General features: G+C 52.3%; 1 protein-coding gene and 1 long non-coding RNA gene across 2 annotated transcripts; both read left to right on the top strand.

The window, feature by feature from the left end:
- The first annotated feature begins 1,928 nt into the window (after nt 1-1,928).
- LOC129406519 (uncharacterized) lies at nt 1,929-15,896 on the top strand. Its single transcript, XR_008631064.1, has 5 exons — nt 1,929-2,020; nt 2,712-2,863; nt 12,836-12,946; nt 14,139-14,332; nt 15,758-15,896. It is a non-coding gene; the product is annotated as an uncharacterized LOC129406519 (long non-coding RNA).
- An 87-nt stretch (nt 15,897-15,983) lies between these two features.
- LOC129406518 (ral guanine nucleotide dissociation stimulator-like) lies at nt 15,984-19,777 on the top strand. Its single transcript, XM_055144628.1, has 9 exons — nt 15,984-16,074; nt 16,660-16,869; nt 17,341-17,444; nt 17,632-17,701; nt 17,999-18,052; nt 18,394-18,465; nt 18,873-18,905; nt 19,249-19,370; nt 19,549-19,777. The coding sequence occupies exons 1-9, from the start codon at nt 16,066-16,068 to the stop codon at nt 19,676-19,678; spliced, it is 804 nt and encodes a 267-aa protein (XP_055000603.1). The 5' UTR covers nt 15,984-16,065; the 3' UTR covers nt 19,679-19,777.
- Nucleotides 19,778-26,431: the final 6,654 nt, after the last annotated feature.

Here is a 26,431-nt window from a genome sequence, read left to right on the forward strand (position 1 = left end):
GGCTTCAGAATTGTCTTGACTTTGTGTCTAATTGAGGTTCCTGGATCTCCCCAGACTCACTAAGTCAGGGACTGGAGTGCAGGCCTGTCCTGTTTGCCAAATTTCCAAAGCGTTTCGCCACTTGTTCCCAGTGGAGAAGCCGGACGTGGAGACAGACTCAGGAAGATGGGTGGCTCATGCAGAGGTTGGAAGGGGCCATAAAGGTGCGTCAAACGAGGATGCACAGGAGCCTTCTGAGCAGGGAGAGTGAGCGGTGCTGCAGATGGCCTGGGCTGTGGTCAGTGAGGAGAATGTCTCGAGTGCCTGAGAGGGTGAGCAGAGCGGTGGGACGTTAGGTGGGCACAGACATGCTAGCGTGGGCACCGGAAAGGCCTGAGTGCTGCTCGAGCCCCCTGTGACACTCTGAGAACAGGAAGGATGCTGTCCCAGGGGCAGGTCCCTGCGCTGCACTTTCCTCGGGCAGCTGCTTCTGCTCATCACAGCCCCCCTCAGCCTACTTCATTGCCAAGTGATTTGACAGCAGATTGTTCCAGGACAGGCAGACCAGAGATGGTTCAACACCCTTTGGCAGTTCAAAGGGGGCCCAGGGTGGACAGCTCACAGTTGTGCCAGAATGCAGGCAAGAATGGGGTGTGTGTGTGGTGGGGGGAGGGTGGTGGTGGAAAGTCAAGCGACCCATTTGATTTCCTGCAGATGGAGGGAATTCAGAGTCTTGAAACCAGTTATTCAAGAAGCATTAGAAGAGCTTCTGTAAAGGACAGGAAAAATTTCCCTTGTGTTTTGAAACTCTGAGTGTGGCTCTCATTCAAAATGCTGATGGTTGCCCTCTACTAGATTAAGAAAGGTACGTTTATTCCTAGCTTCCTAAGGGGTGTTTTAAAGAGTTTTAGTGATGAATTAACATCTCACATACACTGAAAGTTCTATGTTTGATCAGATTTTTTTGCATCCAATGTGATTTTTCATTACAATCTTTTACTTATGAATACAGACACTTAAAATCTGTAACATAATATTTTCTAGGGGGCTGGAGTGATAACATAGTGGGTAGGGCGTTTGCCTTGCACGCTGCCGACCCGGGTTCAAATCCCAGCATCCCATATGGTTCCCTGAGCACCGCCAGAAGTAATTCCTTAGTGCAGACCCAGGAGTAACCCCTGTGCATCGCCAGGTGTGACCCAAAAACCAAAAAAAAAAAATTATATTTTCTAGTATAAAATCAACACTTTAGTACATTTATAGGCCTATTCAGAATTTTTCCTTTATATTTTCTTAATTCTTTTCACTTTTACTAAATTTATGTTTGAGGTTTTACCTATTTCAAACTTTTGAGTTCATTTTAAACTCTAAAATATATTATAACATAATTTAAAATGTTTTATTAATGGTGGGGAATATAAAATAAATACAAATGAGGTCCAAGTACATATTAAAATCTAATGCATTATATTTTAGATTCCAGAGTTGGAAACTTATTTATGTAAATGAGAATAGGCTTTATATTGTGTTAAATGATTTTAAATTCTCTACATAGGTTAAAAACATATAGCACTCGACCACCACAAATCGACTTATTTTCTGATAGTCCCATTTACCTTTCTTTCACGTTTTGTGGGAGGAAACAATGTGAAATAAATTTGCTCTGTGCCTGACAGGGGTGCAGGCTGATGGGTAGAAGGGAACCTGGGGACACTGGTGGAGGGAAAGTCACACTGGTGGTGGGGTTGTTCTTAGGTATTGTATGCCTGAAACAACTCTATTATGAACAACTTTGTAAATCATGGTATCTTAATAAAAATAAATTACAATAATGAATTAAATACATATATTTAAAACATTAATTAAGAGCAAGAAAATCCATTCATAACCCTGAGTCCTTCTCATCATTTATAAATGTCATACGCATACAGGGATGTCCTGAGACTGGTGTGACATCCTCAGTCCTGCAATTAGGGTCCCACGTGTGCCTAATACTTGACGACAGATGTGTGATGATGATGCTATGCTGGGAGCCATGCAGGTGAGCCATGAGGAGGATGTGGAGAGAAAAGGTGAGAAATAACTGAAACTTTCCAGGTAGATGATTCTCGGGATAAGATGGAGATGATATGCAGGGAGAGGAGCAGGAAGCGTATCAATGAGGGCCACGGGGAGCTGAATTAACTACTATGTGCCAGAAAGCAGGAGGAAAATCTGTGGAAACCCAGTAGGAACAAATCTGGGTGGTAAAACTCATTACACTATTTTGCTTTCTTTCTTTTTATTTTTATAAATCAATTTAAAACCATTTTATAGTGACCAGAGAGACAGCACAGGGGTTAAGGCTCATGCCTTGAAGTGCCTGACCCTGGCTTGACCCGAGCATAGTGTGGCCTCACTAGCATGACTGGCCCCCAACCTCTGGTAGCACCACATCCTTGGGCCTAACCTTCAGATGAAACACTCGGTTGACGGAGAGTTCCAGGGAGGGCCCCTGAGCTCCCTAAACATCACTTGAGAGGCCCCTCCACTAATATTTATTTCCCCTCGTGGTGCTACTATGATTCTGGGTCCTGCACAAGGGCAGTGCTGGAGAGTCAACAGGAGGGGTCCTCAGCCGGTCAGGTGGGCGTCTACTGCTGAGCACCCCAGGCCTCGGCCTCTTGGTCTGTGATGGTGCATCCAGTGCTGGAGGAAGAAACACTTGCCCAAGCCCATTTCTCCTCTTCTAGGATGCCAAACTGTAGGCCAAGAGGAAGAGGAGGAACAAAGGTGCCTGGTTTAAGGGGAGAACAAGACCACAGACTACTGACAACATCATGATGTTCCCCTCCAGCCACAAGACCTGGCAGTGGATGGGGAGACAGGGACCCCCGAGACGCTGGTGAGCACAAACATCAGAAATGCAGATTTCAACTGGGCTCAGGAGTGCAGGTACCTGCTGGAGGATTTCCCCACTGAAGCCTCATCAGGGTGACAGAGATGTTGCAGAGGCAGGCCCTGGGCTGTACTGTGCGTGGTCCACCTCTCAGCCCGGGAGCCCATAGTCCTTACCCTCTGCCGAGACTGACAGAGTGCACAGGGGAGCGTTTGCGAGTTCCCCAAGAGGGGAAGGTTTGAGAGGAGGCTGGGCCCCAGCCAGTGCTGCTCTAGCCACAGTGAGGGCTGCTGTGGGAGAGAGAAGCCCTGGGGTGGGGGAGTGGGGGGTGGCTCCAAGCCTTCATCAGTGTCCCGGGGAAGTTCTAACTCTTGCTGAGAACTTCAGAGCTCCTTTATGGATTTTGGTCAGTTCAACAGTTCAACCAAGAAAGTTGGGGCATGAGAAGTAGCTCAAAGCTCAGGTACAAATGCCTTACCTGTGTGCGACCCCAAGTTTTACCCCTGGACCATCTCTCCCCTGTATTGTGGTTTCCAAGCATGGCTGGGTGTGACCCTCTTGGCCCCTGTACACTCCTGGAGGGAACCCCAGAATAGGACAAGGACAGTGTACTCGGTTCTTCCAAAACTCCTTTGCTCTGTGACTGAGACGCTGCTGGGTGACAGTAGTGACAAGGCTAATGTGTCGAGCACTCACTGGTTCCCCTTCACAGTGACACTTGCCCTGGTCCTTGCATACATGAAGCCCCAGACAAGAAGGCGTCTCTGTGTCTCTGCCCCAGGGAGATGCAGCTGGAGCTCTGCAAGCCCGTTTGCTTCATTGTCTTTGGTCCACCCTGGTGGTGGGCCGCGTGTGGCCGACCAAAGTCTGTCTCCTTTCAAGGGCCTGAGTGAGCAAAAGAGGGATTTTGGTTACAAAGCCAATGAAGTGGCTCCTCGCTGCTTGCTCATCTTTGAGGGGACTGTCACATGTCCTCCTTCTCTATTTGCATACCTGTCTACCCACATGGGACTAGAGAGCAGGAAGAGAGTTCAATTTTGATTTGTTTGGGAGCCACACTTGACGGTATTCAGGGTTGACTCTGGCTCTGTTCTCAGGAATCATTCCCAGAAGACTTGGGGTACCATATGGGATGCTGGGGATCAAACCCAGATTGGATGTGTGCAAAGCAAATACTGTATCTACCAAATTATTGCTCCTTCCCCATAGAGCCCAACATTTTTGCCTCTTGCTTCTCCATAAACAAACCTTCTCTCCTTCCACAACACTATATTGAAATATTGTGGTTTGCAAAGTTGGTTGTGATTATTTGTTATAGGCATGTAATATTCTAACCCCAATCTCACCATCACTGTCACCTTCCCTCTACCATGTCTCCATTTTCCCAGCCACCTTTCAAGCCTGTCCCTGTAGCAGGCCCACAATAATTTATTTTATATTGCTTGTTACACTAACTGGCTAATGGGATGATAAGAAAAATACTTAAGTAAAAGAAAATTTGTGAAAATTGTTGTATCTCACCATGGGGATATTAAGTCCTTGTCTGAGAGTTTACTAAGCTCTTTTGCTAGTTAAGTCTTTTGTATGAGTATTTTTGTTAGTCGAAATTAGTTAATGTCTACTTACGTTCCTATCCAATCTGATGTGTTCCTTCTGGGATGTTAATATTCTAGAGTTTGGTGATTTCAAGCTTCAGAAAATTCAGGATATGTAAGTGGGCAGTCTGGCCCAAGACTGTGATCTCGTCTGCCGGGGCTTTGGTAGGGCAGACACTGATGCCGTCCGCCCCTGAGATCACCTTCGAGGTCCCAGCCGGGATTGGGTACATGAGAGATGTTTGTGGGAAGTTGATCTCTTTCGGGATTTAATCATGAGTCTCTGGAGCAGGGCCAGTAGATGAGCTTGCATGGCAGCAGAAGTCGGATAAGGTGTGGCTGCCAGAGTTTCCGGAAGTACAGGGAAATGGAGGGAGGTCACCCACCCTGACTCCAAGGAGGTCTGGAGTTTCAGCCCCCAAATCACCCAGTGTACCTGAAATTTTTGGTAGGTTAGCATCTCTGTGGGGTTAGTCATAAGGCTGTGGAGTCTGGTAGAGACATGGTGGCATCTGTTGAGGTGTGAGTGTGGCTGCCAAGGTTTTGGTATGGTGGGAACTTCGCTCCTCCACCCCCAGATCACTCTGGACATACCTTCCTTTGAAGACAGTGTGTAGATGAAATACTGGACCAGAGGACACCCTGATCTATTTCCTGCTGTCCTCCCCAACCCCAGCACCCCTGCCCCTGCTTCCCGGGACCCTGGCCCCTGCCCCCATGTCTCTGGCAGGGCAGAACTGGACTAAGTTCAACTTCACAACTCTATACTAGACAGATGCTGGACCTAGTGGACCAGGCAGGGCCAATGTTCAGCTGCCTAAAGACATCACTCACATCCAGCTAGGTCATCTTTGGTGGCACAGATGTTAGTAAAGGGCTGGGGATTTTATTCTGTTACATGAGTTATACCCCTTTCACCCATTTCCTTGATGGGTGAACTCTTGGGTTCCAGACATTCAGTACAAATGGTCCTGGAAGCTCTTCCTCCAGATGTGTCTCAAAACAAAAAGTAAGAGACATAGAGGAGAGGGAGGGAGGTATAGGAAGAGAGAAAGAGACAGGGAGGTGAGAGAGAGGGAGAGAGAAGAAACAGAGAGAGGGAGAGAGAGGGAAAGCACTAGGCAAGCAGAGATGCCCTTGAGACTTTGTGGTCTCCATGGAAGAATGGGATTCTCACAAAAAAAACTTACTGTCTCTGTCCTAGGTTTCCTGTCTGTACAACTGGGACGTTAATATAGCTGCAAGACAGGGTGACTGTGAGGATAAAAGGCAGTGATAAAAGGTAGAGTTTAGGACACCACCATTCTGGAATAAGCATGAATAAGAATGCTGTATATAATTATTACATGATGATGATGATAATGATGATGATGATGATGATGATGGTGATGATGATGATGACAATGGTGATGATGATGCCAATTATGATGATAATGATGATGGTGATGATGAGGATGATGTTGATGGTGGTGATGATAATGATGATGATGATGATGATGATGATGATGATGAGATGACGATGATGTCCTGATCTGTAGTCTGGTGATGTTCTACTCCTCGGTGGTTCTTAGGTAGTTGGCTACCAATATGAAAAATGGGTAGTGAACGTTTGTTGATGATCAGTGTTTATCCATAAGAAACAAAACAAGAACAAAATCGTTTTCAGTCAGCATTGTGCATTTGAGATACCCCTTGTTACTAAACTAGAAATCTAAGTGTTCAACATTTGTACTGCTTTGTAGGTGTTTGTCTACAAAGTGATGTGAGTGCAGGATTTGAATTTCTCCTAGAAATAGACACCAAAATTGCTTTACTATGTGACTTCTAAGCAAAAACCAATCAGACAATGGATGACGAAAAGCAGGCTAGAACCAAGATCTCCATTGGTGTTTTCAGAGTAGACAAATTAGAACTTTATAGAGCATAGTCCCAGAGACAGAAGGATGACAAAAAGCCTAGGGGAAAAATGAGACATTTTGAAGCACCCAAGTCTGAGCAATTTTCCCATCACCCCAAGGATGTTTCTGAGAATTAGAGGAAGGGAAACTTTCCATCTGAGGCACCCCAAGGATGTTTCTGAGAATTAGAGGAAGGGAAGCTCTTTCCATTTGAGAAGAGTGATTAATTAGATATCTTCAGGGGAAAATAGAATTTTATCCTTTTCACACACTGTTGGGCTAGAGCGATAGCACAGTGGTAAGGCATTCGCCTTGCACATGGCCGACCTGGATTCGATTCCTCCACCCCTCTCAGAGAGTCCAGCAAGCTACTGAGAGTATCTTGCCCGCATGGCAGAACCTGGCAAGCTACCCATGGCGTATTCAACATGCCAAAAACAGTAACAAGCAAGTCTCACAATGGAGACATTACTGGTGCCCTCTTGAGCAAATCAATGAGCAACGTGATGACAGTGACAGTGACAGTGACACACACTATTGATAAAATGTATTCCCAGTGTATCAGTGACCATAATATCATATTCATAGACTGAACATGACAGGAATCAAGAGTAGAGATCAAGAGTAGAGACTTGAAAAGAGAGAGAGAAAATAGGACCTTGGTGTATGTTTATTTCCTGCACTGGTCAGCAAGGCAAAATCAAAACATATGCAGGAAACCCTTGATTTCCTGCCATTGTAAGAACAACATGCTGATTTCACACCTAAGATCCAGATTGTTCCCCATTCCTGAAACTCCCAGCAGGACTAGAGGATTCACACTTTATCCCATTCCATCCAATACCGAGACCATGTGCAGTTTTCATTTCCTACCATCTGATGAGTACCAGGGCTACCTCTGTGACCTAAAATCAGGATTTCTCTAATAACGATGTGGTCAGAATCTATTTATGGACTTATTCGGTGTTTGGAGGCTTATTGCATTGCATCTTCTACTTCTGTTACTTTCCCTATTAGATTTCCTTCTTCTGATTTCTGATTTTTAATAACCCACCTTCATTTTTAGAGATTAAGCCACAGTCATTTCTAGGCATTGTAAAATCTTCTCTCAGCCTGTCAGCTCTGACTTGTCAAGCTCACACCAGACAAGTGAGATAAGGACCAAGGTCTAAGTTGGCTACTAGAGACTCAATGGAAGTCCTTTAGAGTAGACCAGTGGTCAACAATGCTGGTCAGAGGACTATGCTGGTCCCCAGAAGTTTCCACAGGCTTGGAATGATTCCTGAAGCTTAACATTAACTTAGATATACCTGCATTAGGTGGCAGTGACATCAAGATTGACGTATCCGTGTTAATATATGTTTCTTTCTTATAAATCATTAGAAAATTCTGCTTTAGATGTCCATTATTTTTCATTGGACCTGAAGAGGCAAATATGTGTCCCACTTTCACTGATTTGTAATGCCAAAGGCCAGGTGCACTGAATGAGACATTGATTAGATCCTGAGTCAGGGAAAGAAAGCTTAGCCAAGGGGCTGTCCTTGTCCAGGAAGGGGCTGGAGGATCAGCAAAGCCTTGTGTTAGCCACGGTACTGAGGGACCCCTCCAGGACCCTCACTGGCCTACAAGTTTGCAACTCTCTCTCTCTTTCCTTTTGATGCAACTCTCTTCTGGGGTGCTTGAGTGCTGCCTCCTCCAGCACTCAAATAAGGAGATATTTGAACTGTCCCCGGGGAGATTGAAAGGGGAGTGAGAGAGGTGGGCAGGTGCCTCCCACCCTCTGTTCCTAAGGAATCAAGTGACATTTGCCTCCCACCTCAGATCTGCTGAGGTTCTCTCCTCCCTCGTGTGGTTCTGGGAGGGCTGTAAGGAAGCCGGGGTGTCCAGACCTGCTCCCCAACATTGAGGTTGTCTACAATGTCCTCACAGGAAATATTATTTCTGTAACCTGGGCTGAAACCATCTCTGCCCCAGTCTGTGCAGACCCTGCGAACTGACACTCACAGGTCAATGTGAGTCTCTCTCTCTGGGCTTCCCCTGGTCTGGTCAGTTCAATCTGGTTCTTCTTGGTGTTGTCTTGCCCAAGTGGGCATTGGGTGGTTCATTCAAGGAAGTTTCCAAATTCCTATCATCTCGTCCATAGAAATCAGCAACAATAACGTCCCTTGAGGGTTCTTCAGATTCCTGCCTCAGATACGCATCTTGTTTCTGCCCGCCCTGGCTTTAGAATGCCTGCTGTGCCAGCCTTTGGGCCCACGGTCTCTATTCAGTGCCCATACATGTGCTCCACAGCTGGGAAGTGTGACCCGAGGTGTGTCCATGTGTGAGCACTGTGGTGACCTCTGGGGAGCACTACAACCTGACGTGAGACCCAGCTAGCACGGCTAGAATTGTGTGAGCCCCCGAGCCAGGCCTGTGAGCCCTGGGCAGTCACCATGCAGCAGCCACTAGAGGAGGGGACAGGGTCATCCAAAAGCAGTTCATATCTGCTGTCTGGAGCTCTGCTCTGATGCCCTGGCTGCTGGCTCAGGTGATTTTTGCGTGTCAATGAACCACATTGAAGGAAGAAGAAAGATTTGGGCCCTCAGTCCCATCTGCACCATGCCAGTGTCTCAACTCCCAGAGGTGAGGCTGGCTACTGTGTGGGACAGAAAGGAGTGAAATATTATATTCCCGTCCAAGCAGGACTGCTTGTCAGCAGGATTGTTTAGCTTCTACATCACTGTATCACTGTATCACTGTCATCCCGTTGCTCATCGATTTGCTGGTGTGAGCACCAGTAACGTCTCCATTGTGAGATTTGTTGTTACTGTTTTTGGCATATCGAATATGCCATGGGGAGCTTGCCAGGCTCAGCCGTGTGGATGAGATACTCTTGGTAGCTTGCTGGGCCCTCCGAGAGGGGCGGAGGAATCGAACCCGGGTCGGCCACGTGCAAGGCAAATGTCTTACTACTGTACTATCGCTCCAGCTTCTACATGATTTTTGGCTAATAAAGATTTTGCTTCTTGTTATAAATTTTGCTGGAGCAGCCCACATAATACGTACGTTATGTATATTATATTTGATCCCACTTAATTCACTCCATGTTTTCTCATAACCAACCATGCTTCTGCAGTAGGAGAGGGCTCAAGGGCTCAGTGCATGCTCCGCTGAGCTCCAGCTTTGCTTGCTGGTCCCCAAGGACTATTAGCACGATGTGAGTGTAGAGCAGCCAGTTGACTTCGTATCAGCGAGTCACTTAAATGACTGTGGTCACTATTCTTCATGTCCAGTGAGATCAAGTTCACATTTCTCGGGCTGGGGAGATCACACAGTGAGTAAGACACCTTGCAGCCATGTTGGATCCCAACCCTGGATTTCGCCCCCAAGCACTGCCAGAATCATCCCTGAGCACAGCACCAGGATAGAACCTTGAACACTGAGGGGTGGTGCCCCAAACAACCCCTATTCCCAGGGACACACACAAAAGGTCATACACATATATTTTTGTGTGGTCACTCTTACCTTTTGGATGAGTCTTTTAAAACAGCTTTGGATTTCACGAGAGTTCCAGTACCCCACCCACAGTGGCTCCTCCTAGTAATGTCTGATATTGATAGAAACGTGTGATAAATGTGAAGCAGTCCTTCCTTAGAGGTTACTTGGTTTGCCCTATTTTCTCTGTTCCGTCCCAGGTTCCCACCGTGGCCTTCTCAGTGCTTTTAGTCACCTGTCTCAGACTCCTTACAGCTATGACTGTCACCAGAGTTTAATGTGATAGACTGAGTAAAGATGGCATTGTTTTACATCACTGTAGGTACTTCAGGAAAAACAGATCCATGCCCAGACCACTGTGAGTGACAAGCACTCTGCCACCGTCCAGTGGAACCCTTTACCATGTCCACGGTTGTCAGTCTCTCTGTCCTCAGATTTAGGATTAGGCTCACTGGCTTTCCACTGCACTTCTTTCTCTTCCTGAGAGCAGTGGAAGCATTGAGTATTTCTGTTTCTTTTGGAGACCCTCCAATTCTCTCTGGGTTCTTTTTAACGGTGAGGTGCCCTCTTTTATTAGGAGCTGACAGATACGACTGTGTATGTACCACAGATTCACATTAACTTGGGCACTAGCCAATGGTTGCCTCCTGAACATGACTTTTGTCACAGACACCCTTACAATGGCAACGAACATGGCTCATATTTTGGATGCAGTTAGCAAGCAAGAGTCACTGCCTTCCACTGGAACCCCGCCTCTCATCCATGACTCCACAGCAGCTTCCCAGCAGGCGCCCTTGCAGGGCCATCTCTGTTGGCTCAGGGAGTCTCAGCCTCAGAAAAAGCTCCTGATCAAGCAAGATGCAGGGACGGAGGGTGTTTGAGGGCAGGAGAGGTTGGTGTCCCTGAAGGAGGGATGGCTGAGTCATATCCCAACAGGGGACAGCCAAACCTCTGCTCCCACCCTCTGAGTGGGCATCTGGAGACTCTTGTTCCTGTAGACCATCCAGGAAGGCAGCCCCCTAAGAAGTTCCCAGACACGGGAACTATGTGCATAGACACAAATTGCGCCAAGTTCCTCAAGCATTATGGCCTTATTTTTGGGGAAAGGCAGTCCCCGTGTGCTATGGAATTTGGGTGGAAACATCTAGAGTAGAATGAGGAGAGACGAGTAGGACACCAGGGTCCTGGACACTCTGACGCACAGTTGCCTCCACTGTAGCTGAAGAGAGGGAGGAAGTCGTGAGCTGACAGGGGGCTGAGGTTTGGTGCTTATGGGGGACACCAGCAGCCCTTGTCTCATACACAAGTCCTACCTCCCTGAGCCTGCAGGCTGTCCCAAACTTCAGTGACATTTGCTTCTGCAGAGGGGAGGGAGCCAGAGAGGGGAGAGGATTCCCAAGCCTGTGGGACACAACTCTGGAGTCCAGGGCCCAGGGGTCTGGACACGGGAGACATGAAAAATCCAGTTCCACTGAATCCTCAGAGTTAGGACCCACGTTCTATTTGCAGGTAGTTGGGGAAACCTCTCAACTCCCTGTTTCAGTCTGTGGTGCCATAGCAGGGGAGGGCATTTGGTCAGGTGGAAGGAATTCATCAGCTCATGGAACCCTGGAAAATGACCTCACTTCCCTAGTGACCATCCCCAACTGCCATAGAACCCTGGATCCCCTGTGAGCTCATTCTCGAGAAAGTGACCGTCTAGTTCACTTGCACTGAGAAGCAATAGACATGTTTTCGTGTTGTATGCCCAAGATCAGAGGCTCTGGGCTGAGGCGAGCCCAGAGTGAGGGTGATCGCTGTCCCTGCAGACTGTGGAGGAGGGCTCGTCCCCACCCGCAACACCTGTCCCAGGTGAGGAGGAACTCAAGGGTAATCCGGGCCCACAGGGTCAATAGTTCAGAGTTGTGATGCACCTCGGTAGATTCACATCCCTGTTACTGCGTGTGTCTGTGTGTGTGTCTGTGTGTGTGAATGAAATTTGATTGTGTGAGTTGTGGGTCATGGTCCAAAGGTGTCTGAGGGGAATGAGTCCTGTTCTTACGGGAAGGAGCAACTGCCTCATGAGGGAAGGCTGGTGTGTGTCATGAACTCTTCTTGACAAAACAGAGTTTCTAAAAAACGGAACCTTCTCAAGTGTATATTTCCCACCAGCAATGTTCCCAGTTTCTCTCCCACCACGCTCACCCCACACCTAACTCTATGGCACGAAATTCTCTCTCTCTCTCTCTCTCTCTCTCTCTCTCTCTCTCTCTCTCTATCTCTCTCTTTCTCTCTTTGTCTCTGATTCTCTCTGTTTTCTCTCCTCTCTCTCTCTCTACTTTGGACCATTATAGACTGTAATGCAGATACTGAGAGGTTATCATGTTTGTTCCGTTACCTACTTTCAGCTCACAGTTCTTATTCATAGTTAACTACCTTTGTCATAGTGGTCCTTCTCTACCCTAACTGCCTTCCCTGTCTCTCCCAAAACTTGTGGACCAGTCCTCCTGGCCCTGTTTCCAATGTCCTTGAGAACGAGTGTCATCCTAAGTGAATATTATGACGTTTTTCCTGGTGGCTGTGTAGTATTCCATCGTGTAGATGTACCATAATCTCCTTATTTACTCCTCTGTTCTCGACACTCGGGCTGTTTCCAGATTCAGGGTACTGTGAATAGTGCTGCGGTGAACATAGAAGTGCAGATGATGATTCAGCTCTGTGCCTATTTAGTCTGGGGTATATCCCCAGAAGTGGCATTGCTAGATCCTATGGAATTCAATTTCTAATTTTGGGGAGGGGGGAAATGGCCATATTGTTTTCCAAAAAGGCTTGGCCAGTCGGCCTTGTCACCAACAATGAATGAGACCCCCCTCTCTCCCTGCATCTGTGCCAGCACTGGTCGTTCTTATTCCATTGGCTGTGTGTAGTCTCTGTGGTGAGAGATGTTATTTCACTGTTGGACCAAAAAGACTCTTCAAGGGGGCCCCCGTGTCAGGTCCCTCCCAGGGGTGACAGAGGCTGTGTTACAGAGTTCAGCTCGGGACATCCCGGTGGAGCCCCTGGTGGGAAGCAGCTGTTCTACCTGCCAGGACACGAGCCCGGGACCGCACAGATGCAGTGACACCCAGTGCCCGGCACAGGTGAGCAGGTGACACTCAGGGTCTGAGATGGGGAGGTGGGTGCAGAGCCCAGTTCCCAGCCCAAGACACCTGAGACTCTTCCATGGTGACCCTTCAGGGTGTCCACAGCCCATCTCAGAGTGATCCAGTCCCCAATGCTCCTCTGGCACAGGGTCAGCTGAAAGTCCATCCCCACACACTTCAGAACAAGGAGCTGACCCAGAGGGCCACGCCCACGTTCCCCTCAGTCACACTGTGTGTCTGCACTGCTGCTGTGTGACCTTGTCCTCATGGCCCAGGGACACGGGGCTCAGACAGCTCCCTGTCTGGCTGACTCTCCAGGCAGGAAGCAGCTCAGGTTGGGGGTTAGAGAGAGAAGGAGCAGAGGGCTGCGGTGTCCGTTTCCCTGAAACTGCCATCCCTGGGATGCACCTCCAGGGAAGGAGGCCCAGAGAAAGGAGCTGTGTTGGCTGAGTCCCTACAGTCTGTCAGGACACGTGGGGACAGGACTCAGCCCACAGAGCAGGTACAGCTCAGCTGGCATCAGCCCCTGAGCATCTCAGCAACAGAGCAGGGCCCTCCTGTGGCTGCTTGCTGCAGTCTGGGTCTGAGGCTTCCCCAGCACAGGCCCAAGGCAGGAGAGGCCCCGCCTCCTAGTGGCCAGGGACAGAGTCTGTGGGCTGGCCCAGGGACTCCTGGAGGGGAGATTCGGTGGCACATGCCAGCTCTCTCCACTAGGGGCAGCACTGGAGCACAGTGGCCACTGGGCAAAGGGGGGCCTCAAAGGAGGGGCCCAGAGGGTAGGGGGAGACCTGGGGAGGGATCTGCCACACTCTGAAGCCCCTCAGCGGGGCTCCCCAGCCCCTCACCGGGGGGCAGAACAAACTGAAAAGGAGGCAGGTCCTGAGAGCAGCTGCAGGAGCTTCTCTGCTGATGAGGAGGGACCTGCCCAGCTGTCCCCCTGCTGTACCTCTGCAGGGGGTGGGTTCCTTGAGACCCTCGGGGCCATGCCTGTCCTCTGGCCTGTGAATGCTCCCAACTGACAACAGCAAACTTCATTGGTCAGAAGGGCAGTCCTCAGCCCGATTCCTCGCACATGTGGGCGCTCCTGTTTCTGCCCCAAGAGCTGGTTTTCCCCCAGTTCTGAGCTCCAAACCCTCAGCACCGGCTCCATGGGGAACCTGCTGACCACCTTGCACCCCCTGCCCACCAGCAGGAGGAGCCCATGTGCCCGAGCTCTCTGGATGAGGCCTGCACGATGCTGACCCTCGGCGAAAGAACTGTGGAGATGTTGGTCTCCCTGATGCAAACCTCCCCTGGGCGGAAGTTCTCCTCTGTTACCACCATCCTTCCTACCGGCCTGGCCTTCCCCATTCCCGCGCGGATCCTGCAGCAGATGCTGCGCTGGTGAGAGCCGCCCCGCCAGCCGCTGGGCCTTGCCTGCCTCCCCGCCTGGGGTGCTCAGAAGGAGCCAGGGCCTCTCTGAGCTTCTGCTGGTTCTTCTGAACACAGCGTGGAGAGAGTCACGCAAGGTCCTGGAGGAGGACATGGGATGGGCCGTGACAGTGCTGGGCTGCTGCCTGGTCTCCTGGCCATGAGCTTCCTGTTCATTCTTGTTCCTGCCCATGGAACAGCAGCCGCAACTCTCAGAGCCTGTGGCTTGGGACTCTCAGAGTACATGCACAGGAAACCCCCTCTGAACTCCAAAGCATTTCTGTCCATCCATGCCCTGGTCTTCCTCTCGGTGTTGCTGTGGGCGAATAGACGTCTCTGGGGGCCACACACGTGTCCCAGCACCACGGGACAGGAGAAGGGTTTGGTAGTTTGGTCTTTCCATACGTCAAAGCAGCACCTGGTCATACAGCATTTCTCCACACATTGTCACGCAAAAACAGAGCTACTCCCTGGGACTGAGTCCTGGTCTGAGCCTCAGGATCCTGCCGTGTGTCCGGAACACTCCATGGACACTGTCCTGCTTCCCATAGGTCTGGATGCCTCCTCCCGTACTTGGAGCAGGTTCTCAACTGCGAAAAAACACTGAAGCAGTGAGTGGTCCAGGGTCCCCGATATCCACAAGGGTCAGCCGGGTCTGTGTTGGGTGCCATGTGTGGGCAGAAGCCAGAGCTCAGGCATCATTTCCCCAACAGGGAACCTCCCTGACAGGGTCCCTGCATCACAGAGGGCTGAAGAGGGCTCCCAGGGCTCAGGAAACAGCAGATTGGGCTGGGGTCTCCCTGAGTGGCCCACACTTCCTGCCCCACTGCCCTCGTCTGGCCTCCTCTCACCTCCTCCTGCTCAGCATCCCTGGGCCTCAGCAGCAGATGGGCCCGGCAGGTGCTCTAGAATTCCCAGCAGCTCAGGACAGGCCCAGGTGGGGAAGGTCATTCTCACGACATTGGAGTCCAGGGCATGGGGACCCACTCACAGGTTCTCTGTTAGATCTTCTCAGTGGCATGATGGCTCAGCTGGGCTCCACGTGAGGGGACCTTCTGTGGGAGCAGCGGAGGCACGTTCCAGGGTCCTGACTCTGCTCCCTGCACTCCCCCCAGCGCCCTGAGTCCCATGTCGGGGTCCTGGCCTGAGGGCTCTGCTGAGTGGCTGTGCTGTGTCCCCGTGCAACCGATGCTAGGCTGCATTCTGGTGCATTTTTCTAGCTCTGGCCTCCAAGTTCATCTGAGGAAGGAACTTCTCCTGACCGCACTGATCAGGGCTCAGGGTAAAGGCCCTGCCCTCTGGGGTGGCCGGGCTCCTGCACGCCGTGGTCTGGGGACAGGGCTCTGCTGTTTCTGGTTGTGGCTTGGCGGGACCCTGAGGCGGGGCCCTTCTCTTCAGACATTGCTCCAGCCCCAGCAGTTGTCCCAGAACCACCTGAGGAGCTGGGCCTGCCTCCGCGGGATGCCCCAGAGCCGGAGCCTCTCGAAGCCTCAGCTGCGGCCGCAGCACAATGGGCAGAGCTGGAGGACGCCGGGCCTGGAGACACGCATGATGCCAGCTCGTGGGCAGCTGCCAGCTGGGCCAGCGAGGCAGCTGACGGCCCTGAGCCTTCCTGCCCCGGCAGCAGGCCCTTGGAGGAGCCGGGGAACGAGCAGGTCTCCGTCAGCACGTTCCCTGCCCGGCTGGTGGCCGAGCAGCTGACACTCATGGACAAGGTGAGAGGCAGCATCGCCCACACCTGCCTCCCCGGGCACCTCTGCAGGCAGCGGCCCTCCTGGCCCACACTCACCCTCTGTGCCGGCTCCCTGAGCCTGCCCTGTCCCGGGATGGCCGAGATGGCCCGTGGCAGGGGAGGCATGGGGAGGGGTTCATGTCCGTGAGCTTAACAGAGAGCAGTGTCTGAGTGTGCGTGTGTGTGTGTGGGAGGGGGGGTGCTGGGGTGCCTGTGGCGCGGAGACTAGTGTCGCGGGTTTGTGTGTCTGCTATGGTCTGAGCATCCTGGACTCCATGAGGCCCCTGAGGGCGGTCCCCTCAAGGGGGACGCAGGAACCAGCCCCCAGTGCAGCTATCACAGAGGAATGTGCCTCTGAGGGGTGTAGAGAGGGAGCCGGGGAGAACCCTGAGCCTGGTAGGGCCCCAGGAGCAGGCAGAGGGGTCCTGTTCCTGCACCCCGCATCAGTCTGGGTTCCGGGGTCCTGAGCCCCTCAGTGCCCAGCACAGCCCAAGGGCCGAGTGGGACTGGCCCTGTCCTCTGTTCTGTCTCCTGGGGTGTCTGTGGCTGAACCTGTCCCTCTCCCTAGGAGCTGTTCCTGGAGCTGGTGCCAAACCACTGTCGGGGGGACCTCTCATCTATCAGGAACAAGCCGGGCTACGAGCATGTGTGCCCCACTGTGCGGGCCATCGAGAGCCAGTACTACACTGTGGCCGCCTGTGTCCTTACCACCTGCCTCTCGGAACTGAGCCCGCCCGCGCGGGCACGGATGCTGGAGTACTGGATCCTGGTGGCCCAGGTATATTGGGGGGCTCCCTGTGGAATTGGGGTCCCTGGATCTTGGGGATCCAGGTATGTGGTAGCTGGGTCCTTGTGGAGTTGGGGGCACTGGGTCCTGGTGGCCCGGTATGTTTGGGACGGGGATCCCTGTGGAGTTGTGGGCACTGGGCCCTAGAGGCCTGGGTATGCAGTGGGTGGGGGTCCCTGTGCAGCTGCCTGTACTCCTGTGAAGTTTGGGAGAGAAGATGGTCTCCTGCTCCAAGGACCGCGGGCGTTTCCTGCAGGGACTGTGTCCTGGGGCCGTCCCAGTGGGGCCCGTCGTCCTGCCTGCTCCTTTCTCGAGTCATGCACACATTTTCCCAAGGTTCCTTGGGGATCTCTGTGCTCCCCATTGACCCCAGATTCTCAGTGTCCCCCATATGGGGATTTGCACCGAGGCCTGCAGGGAGCTCAGACTCCAGCTGCCCTGTCCCCTGCTCTTGTCTCCCAGGAGTGCCAGCGCCTCCGCAACTGGGCGTCCACCTATGCCATCATCTGTGCCCTGCAGAGCCCCGCCATCCGCCGACTCTGCCAGACCTGGGGCCACGTGTCCTGGTGGGTGCCCCCAGCTTTGCGGCCTCAGGGCTCTGTCTGCAGAGCCCCTCAGTGAGCTGAGACCCCTGGGGACAGCAGCCTGGGGGCCAGGTGCTGGGCAGGGAGTGGGACCCTGGCTTCCCGCAGCTGAGTGGGGCCCCAGGGATGCAGGGACAGCTCCCTCGGGACAAATGTGCTCCCTCCCTAGGTGGAGCCGGAGGAAGCTGAAGGCCCTGTGCAGACAGGCCCGGAAACATAGACGCTGCAAGCCCCTGCAGGTAGTCTGCGGGTTGGAGGACTGCATGGAGGAGGCAGGGAGGGAGGGGCGGGTTCTCTTCCGGTTTCTGTGACATTCCTGTCTTCTCTGTATGGGCACAGCAGGTGTGTGGGTTGGGTGGAGGCCTGTTGGGGGTTGTGAGGGGAGGCAGCCCTGGGGGCATTGCATGGGGCTGCTGCTCTGGGTGGGGGCTGCAGGCTCAGCGCTGTCACTGTTCTCTTCAGTCTGGGCCTGAGGGAGGAGAGTGGGGGCTGGGCGTGCGGGTAACAGAGGCTCAGGGTCGGGTGCTCATCCCCAGGTGGAACAGCGCTGCAGCTTTGTGTCCTGCTTGAGGAACCTCGGGAGACGCCAGGTGAGGGGCGTGTGCGGGACCCAGGGACAGAGGGGTGGCCCCCACAGGGGTCTTCCCTCAGAAAGGAGGCCCGGCCCAGCCCTGCTTCCGGCTGACCCCGTCCCGACCCAGGGTGGAGTGGGTGGCTGCAGAGCTGGTGTGTGGAGGGTGGGTGGGGGAACCAGGGAGAGGGCTGGGACCCTGGGACCCACGGGAGGGCTCTCAGCTTTGCAAGGAGGAGGACATTAGAAGGTCCTGGAGGGGCTCCTGCTCACCTGGAGCCTCGTGGTGGGAGGCTGAGGCTTGGGGGTGTCCTGGGGACCCCAGAGCAGGGCCCCTTTCTAACGGCCCCTTCGGCACAGGGTGTGGTCCCCTTCCTGGGGCCCTTCCTCCAGGAGCTGGAGAGTCTGGACAGAGAAATGGAGGATTTTGGGGTGAGTGAGCTGGGGGCTGGGCGGGCTGGAGCTGACACTCCCCTGCACCTCAGCCCTGGGCAGAGCCCTGAGGGAAACTCCCCTGGCGCTGGGCTGATACCCGAGGCAGGAGCAGCACGGGGCACTCAGGTCTCGTCACCCAGTTCCCAGGGATCAGCAGAGCCGCTGGTGCAGAACCACCTGAGGTCAAGGGCATCCCCAACCTCTCCCTCAGCAAGAGGCGTGGGGCAGAGGGACCTCAGCATCCACCTCAGGGACAAGGTCTTTGTCCTTGCTGGACACCCCAGTGTGTCACAGGGCGGGAGGGTCGGCATACCTGACACCAGCCACACGTGTCCTTTGAGCTCAGAGCCTGTCACAGGGTCCCCCAGAGGCCCTTTCTCATGCACTTGGCTGTTTGCTTCCAGGGGGAGGTGATCAACAAGGAGAAATTAACAAAGGTGAGCAGTGGGACTCTGCAGGGGAACAGAGGAGGGGACCCGACTTCCCTGTACCCTGGCCCCCTCTCAGATCCTCCTTGTCTCTGTCCCTCTGGCCTGACACTCACAGTAGGAGAATGAAACAATGGAAACTTATATATGCGTGTGGGAGGGCAGAGATCCATCAAGGGGAACTTCCTGGTGGAGGGTGTTTTCTGATCTCAGACAAGTGGAGATGCTGACGGGCAGAGTGAAGGGGGGATTCCTGTGGAAATTCTCCTTCTAGCCTGCCTTTGGGCAGCCCTGGCTGGACGGCGCCACAGCCCACCCAGGCCTTTTCCTTCCTTCCTTCACAATGTCCCAGGAAACTAAAATCCTCCAGGAGATTGTTCTGCTCCAGGAGGCCGCAGAGAACTACCGCCTGCAGCCCCACGACCAGTTTCTCACCTGGTTCCAGGACCTGGAGCTGATCTCCATGGAGGAAAGGTGGGAGGGACAGGCCTGGATCGGGGAGGGCCCGGGTTCCGGTCCCTGGGACATCTGTGTCGTGTCCCTGCACCACAGTCCAGATTGATTTGCAGCCTGGGCCCTTCTGATCCCCTGATCCTGGGAGGGACCATGCTACTGTGGCTTCTGTCGCCAAGCGCTGCCTCTCTGTCCCCAGCTTCGTCCTGTCCTTCCAGCGGGAGCCCCCGTTTGAGGCATTCTTCTACCACCTCCGCCAGGAAGGAGCTTCACTGGAAGCCACTGTCCACCCTTACTTTAACATATCCTTCAGTTGTGCTTGTGTTTAAACAATCTCAACTATATTGTATTTGTTAATAACATTGAGTTAGTTTAGTATTAAAACAATTGACCGAAAGAATGTGTCATAGTGCAATTTCCTAGTGATACAATGTCCCTCCCTGGCCGTCCCCACACACTCGGCACCCACACCAGCAGCAGCCATGTCATTATCACAGGGGTGGGGGATGTGCAGATACTTATGCAGAAACTTCCTTCATCTCCTTGGTTTCTGTAACCTCCTTTCTGCACAGGAACCTTAGGTGGACACCACTGTCAGGAAGGCTCTGCTTCTTCCTGTGTGCATTCCCCTGCAACCGGGGCGGTTCTCATTGCTGGGGAATCTCTTGCACTTGTTCGGGGTATCTGCGGGATATCTTCTGGTATGTCCTCAAGCGGGGCAGATGCAGTCTCTGCAGCATCGTCCTCTGGTGAAGGTTTTAAGCAGGAAAGAACTGGCTTCCCTGGCCCCCAGCCCCTTCGGGTGAAACTGAGCTGCTCCTCCCTGTTTCTGTCCTCCTGCTAGGCACTAAGTAAAGAGGGTACTGTTGTCTAGAAAAAGCGCCGAGTCGTGTTTAGTCCCCATCCCAGCAAGCTCACTGCCACCCTTCCTGGGTGATCCAGAGTCTGGCGTCACAGATGAGGGCCCACACATGGCTCATGACCCCCCACACTTCCCTTCCTTCCAGGGCCAAGGTCAAAGCAGGGGTTGACCAGAGTGAGGGTTAGGTGGGGATGTTCGGGTGGGCAGCAGGGCAGAAGAGAGCCCAGGAGATCAGGAAAACAAGAGTAACCGCAGGCCCTCAAGGTCAGAAGGAGGAACCAGACTGATAGTACAGAAGGCAGGGTGCTTGCCTTGCATGTGGCAGAACAGTGTCAATCCCCGGCATCTTCTATGGTCCTTCAAGTCCTGCCAGGAGCAATCCCCGAGTACAAAGCCAGAAGTAACTCCTGAGCACTGCAGGGTGTGACCCAATAAGCAAAGAAACAAACAAACCAGTCCTGGTCAGCAGAATAAAGGGCTCAAGAGCAAAGGCACCCAGGAGAGCTGAGGCTCCCTCATGGCTGGGGGGTGCTTCTTCCTCAGCACAGGGGGCCTTACCTCCAGGGCACAGAGGTCACTAGAAATGTGGGATTCAGTCTTGCCTGCAAAGAGAATGGTCTAGTTGAAAGAGGAACCTTCCCCAAGTTTCCCCTGTCTCAGAAATCGGGAGAGGGGCTGCATTTCCTTTTGACACAGGGACCCTGAAGGAGAAGAGAGCAGGGCTGGTTGGGAAGCACCTTCCTGCCCCCTCCCAAGGGAGCATCCGGCAGCCAGAATGTCTAGGGAGCGAACGTAGGGTAAAGAGGTCACCCAACAGCTGGCATGTAGCACATTGACATCACAACCATAAAAACAAAATTCAGGTTGCTGACAATTCCGTTCCATATTCCAATGTGTCACATCTGCCTGATGAGACAATTTGGAAGGACACAATGAGAAATCATTTTATACCCACATAGATACACCATGTACATAGTCACATACATATACACATGCTCCTAATAAAGATAATAAGAAAGAATATTTATAATAATTATTATATTAATAAGATAAATAATACTTATCCTTACAGTGCATAAAGTGTATGGATAGGTTGTTTTTCTGGCATTCCAAGAAAGTCAACTGTGAAATAAGACAAATATTTCACTTCACTTGGAAAGCAAAGTGTGTATAAATTGTGGGGGGGTGTGTTTGTGTTTAGAATTGAACCCAGGAATTCACTAGGCGAGGCAAATGCTTGGCCTCGATGCCTTGTCCAAAACATAGAGATGAATTTTAGAATGCGTTTCTACTTTTGGAGTTTTGAGTTCACAAATCAACCTGATTGAGGCTCAGTAGAGCTCTGAACTGCTCCTGCTCTCCGGTCCTCTCGTCAGCAGACAGATGACAAGGTGACATGGCTAATGAAGCATGTCCTGGGCCTGCGGGACAGCCCCACAGCAGAACATGGCTAGAGTCCGTCAGGAGATGTTGCCTCGTGAATCCTCTGCAGCATACTATGTGTCTGCCTAGAACCATTGCTCAAGACTTCAACATTTCTAATATGTAAATTCTGAGTGTCTTAGGAAACCATTGGAAAGCCAAAGCAGTCCTTAAGAAAAAATATCACTAAGGAGAAAAGTCTTTTAGAGACACTTGCCCAAGTGTATCTTGTAAAGATGCACTTAAAGGTACAAGTGTATCTTTAAGATACACTTATTCTTAAAGAGGGCCTGGAGAGATAGTGCAGGGCTAAGGCTTCTATGTGCCTGGCCCATGTCTGCACCCCAGTATTACCCCTGATACTGTCAGAGCATCCAACCATCATGGGTGCAGCTGTGAATCTTTGAGCAGAGTCTGTGGTACCCTGAACCCTACGTGGAAGCCATCGTGACAAGGTGTCTTGACTAAAAAGATGGTAAAACATAAGATTCCAGATGTATGTAGAATGTCCAATTTTACTTATTTATTTTTATCAAATTTAAAAATTCTTTTGGAGGCTGCAGTGATTACACAGTGGGTAGGGCATTTGCCTTTCACAGGGCCATCCAGAGTTCGATTCCCAGCAGCTCATATTGTTCCCTGAACACGCAGGAGTCATTCCTCAATGAAGAGCCAGGAATAACCCCTGAGCAGTGGATTTTGGTGTTTTTGGTTTGTGGTGTGACTCAAAAAGCAAAAAAATAAAGTAAATAAATAAAAATTGTTCTGTTGCCACTCTCAGCAGTGTTCAGGGCTTATCTGACTATTCTCAGGAGTCACTCCTGGCAGAACATGGGGCATGAAACGTGTCGGGGTCAAGCAGTGGTCAGTCACGGGCATGGAAGGTGCAGGGGTGAAACAGTGGTCAGTCATATGCAAAACAAAACGAGTTTTGACTCTGGTACTGGCTCTTGGGTCTCAGAAAACCCAATTCTAAGCAACATAGCTGAATTGTTTCTCGGAAGCTAACTTAAGGCTCTGAAGAGAACTAATTGTTGGGGGTGTATGAACCCCTAAGCCTGCCCGTCCAGCAAACTCAGGGGAGAGGCACGAGTGCTAAAAGGTTCCTTGAGCCAGAGCCTCGGGTAGGTGTGGAGGCTTCTCCTCACAACACACAGTCCTCAGGCACTGGCACAGCCTCCAGGGAATCAACGCTGAGACCATCTCCTGAGAGCCAGCCTCAGGCTCCCCAGAAAAAGGTCCAGGACCACCAAACCATCATCCCTTTGGGACTTTGATTGTTGCTTTGGACCTGCAGGTCCCTAACTTGACCCCTGAACACTGCCTCGATGGACACGTGTGATTGACTGAATTGGCTCCTGGGATTCAGGAAGCCAATCAGATGGCTACCAAGGCTGCTAAAGCATAGGGAGCGACAGCCAGATGAAGAGAGAGAGATGGTGAGATTGCACTTACAGTAGCATTGGTCTTCACAGAGTTTGGGGCTCAGCAGAGAAAGAAGTGGAAGGGTTTAGGGCAGAACCTTAGTACAGCAGAAAGGGCACTTGCTTTGCATGCCGCTGACCCAGATCTGATCCCCACATGGTCCCCAGAGCTCAGCCAGGAGTGAGCCCTGAGCCTAGAGCCAGGAAGAAGCCCTGAGAACTGCTGGGTATGATACATACCCCTAGAGCCACCCCACACACCCCCAAAATTGGAAGTATTCTGGCTCCCAAACCTAAACAGTCTCAAAATACTTTATTTTGGGGCCACAAGGCATGACCTATGAACTCACCCCCACTTAGGAGAGACTCAACTTCCTGTGCTTCTCCCATGCCCTGGTAGGGCCGGAAGTGGAAGCTGTAACTCTCTACTTCCAAGGTGCCTCTGGCAGCCAGTAGGGTTGTGGTCTCAGGGCTCTTAGGGAAACCCTGGCAGTCACTGCACTCAGATGGCTGTGTGACTGTTTCCAAGAGCCGAGATAATCAGAGAACAAGGAAAGAGAACAGCAGAGGTTTCTGTTGCTCTGATCCTTATGGAAATCCCAAAGGTTCAAAGTCTCATTTGGAATCTGTGAGCCGGAAATCATGGAAGAAAGCCAAGTAAAAGGGAAATATAGTTTTTGGCTTTGAGATCATTTGAGTGGTCCTAGGATTCATTTCTCTTTCCTTCTTTGTTTGGTTTTATTTTGATTTTGAGGGGCTGGAGCGATAGCCCAGCAGGTAGGGCGTTTGCCTTGCACGTGGCCGACCCGGGTTCGATTCGATTCCCAGCATCCCGTATGGTCCCCAAAGCACCACCAAGGGTGATCCCTGAGTGCAGAGTCAGGAGTGACCCCTGAGCATCGCTGGCTGTGACCCAAATAGCAAAAAAACAACAAAAAATTATTTTTGAGTTTTTCTTTGTGGCCCACGGCCAGAAATGCTCATGGCTTCCTCCTGGCTCCCCACTAAGGGATCAATCCCTTCTAGTGGGCTCAGGGGATCCTATGTGATGCCAGAGATGGAATCTGGTTCAGTTGCTCAAGGCAAGCGCCTGACCCGCTGCCTAATCTCTCTGGCCCTGAGAGATACCTCTTATCAACCACATCACGTCAGGAGCTTGGGGAATCCTGGTCAGTTCACCTCAGGACCTCTGTGCTCTTGTTGGTAGAGTGGGGGTGATAATCCTTGAACCTTCAATTGGGGTAAGCCTGTTGGTGCTGATTCCTGGGAGTCTGTTCTGAGCCGGGCACAGGGTCCCCGTGGCTGGTGCTGCCCCAGGCTTTCCTGCAGCCCAGGGTGAGGAGGAGGGCGGTGCCCACGCATGGAAATGCAGCCACTGAGATGGAGAGCAGGAGCAGGAGCTTCTGTGGAGGGAGCAACAGCCAGGCGAGGAGCACGGGTGCACGGCCCAGCCTCCTGCCAGGAGTCCCTCCCCCAGCCCAGCTGTTGGGAGAGTCCTGCTGAGCTGGCCAGAGGCAGCCCTGGGATGTCTCGGTGCTCTGAGCCCTGTCCCTTGTCCCTGGCTCAGGCTCGCGTCCTTCTCTTGCTTGGGGATGGGGATGTGACGTGTGCTCCTCCTCCTCCCCTTCCCAAGGCCTTTGTCTTGTTTTCTGGGACTCAGCCTGGCCCTCTTGGTCCTCCTCGACCACTTCCTCCCCATAACCCATTGTCCCCCACAGTGGGTGGCTGGCCCTGGAAGGGTCAGCACTTAGGGCACAGTCACAGATTAGATACCAATCTTTAAGGTGGTTCTGCAACTATGTGGGATGGAACCATTATAAGTGTTGATTCATTCTTTTGAAAAATCATGCCCTTCTGACTTTCAATAGTAAGATTTGTTATCACTGTATCACTGTTATTCCGTTGTTCATTGATTTACTCAAGCGGGCACAGTAACGTCTCTATTACACTTAGCAGCCTCTCCTTACGCATCGTTCCCGATGATTGGAGGTTCCTTCAGGGTCAGGGGAATGAGACCTATTGTTACTGTTTTTGGCATATCGAATACGCCACGGGTATCTTGCCAGGCTCTGCTGTGCGGGCAGGATACTCTGTAGCTTGCCAGGTTCTCCGAGAGGCATGCATATATCTGTTGCTGTAATTTGGATATAAATACGCCAACGGGAGCTTGCCAGGCTCTCCCAAGTAGGCCATAGACTCTCGGTAGCTTGTCAGGTTCTCCATGAGGGAGAACTAGGCTATTAGATGTTTCACAGCCACATTGCGATTGCGTGCTTCTCAGAGCTTGGTTTTATAGTCTCTTGATGTTGGCTGTTGATGGGATTACATGGCTCTGGGGGCAGTGTCTGGGTGTGACTGCCTAGCTACTGGAAAATGGGGAAACTGGGTTGGAGAGACGCAGTCCCGATCCGAGTAGCTTTGGAGATCTCGGCCCCTGGTCCCGCACACCTGGGTTCCTCCAACAGCTCCCCCATGCGTGAGGCTCGCTTGAACGTGTGGACAGTGGCTCTGCGCATGGCCGTGGCTGGGTTCCGGAAGTCCTCAACTGTCGAGGCTCTGCTCGGGGTGGTGGGGGAGGGAAACGCAACCCATCCCCTCCGAGGGGCCCGGTGAAGACAACCAGGCGCAGGGGCAAGAGACTGTGCCCTCTCTTCCGGGAGCTTGGTTTTATAGTTTCTGGGGTGAGATGAGTATGTGGTGACAAATTATGCTATAAAATAAGGTAGCTCCGTGCACAATTGCTGCACCCTTCACGGGAGATTTCGGAGGTGCACTGAGTGTCGTGTGTCCCTGTGGAAAGGAGGACGCCAGCACGCTCCCTCATCCTGGCCCACTGCGCTCCCGTGTGAACTGCTTCTGCTCTCAGGCCGCCAGTGCCCTGGACGAGCACTGCGGCAGACCACGGCTCGGAATAGTCCTCTCCTGGGTCGGAGGAGGAACCCCAAGGTGGACTTCCTTACACCACAGCAGGCTCTGAGGGGTGATGTCTGGGCTGTCCTGGGTGACGGGGCTGAGAAATGGGAGAGGGTGGGGGGACTCAGAACGTGCCTCTCCCTAGGCTTCTAGAAAGGGTCAGGAGCTCAGCAGCCCTGAGCGTCCATCTCCCTCCCCACTCTGTCCCCACCTCTTCTCGCATGGAGCCTCACACAGCCGGGGCTTCTAGCCGGGGGTCTCTGGTGTCACTCCCACACAGCACACCTGCCAGGGTTCTGTGTTTGGTGCATAGCCAGTAGCCCCGGACAAAGGCTATTGGCTACTCTCATGACCAGAGGCCGGGTCAGCTGCTAACCTGGCTGTGCACCGCCCCCAAACAAATGTCTCTGCTGTCCCGGGAATACAACATGGCACAAACTGCAACCTTTGTCCCCATTTTG

The sequence above is a fragment of the Sorex araneus genome, chromosome 7 (assembly GCF_027595985.1).
Source record: "Sorex araneus isolate mSorAra2 chromosome 7, mSorAra2.pri, whole genome shotgun sequence".
Lineage (NCBI taxonomy): Eukaryota > Metazoa > Chordata > Mammalia > Eulipotyphla > Soricidae > Sorex > Sorex araneus.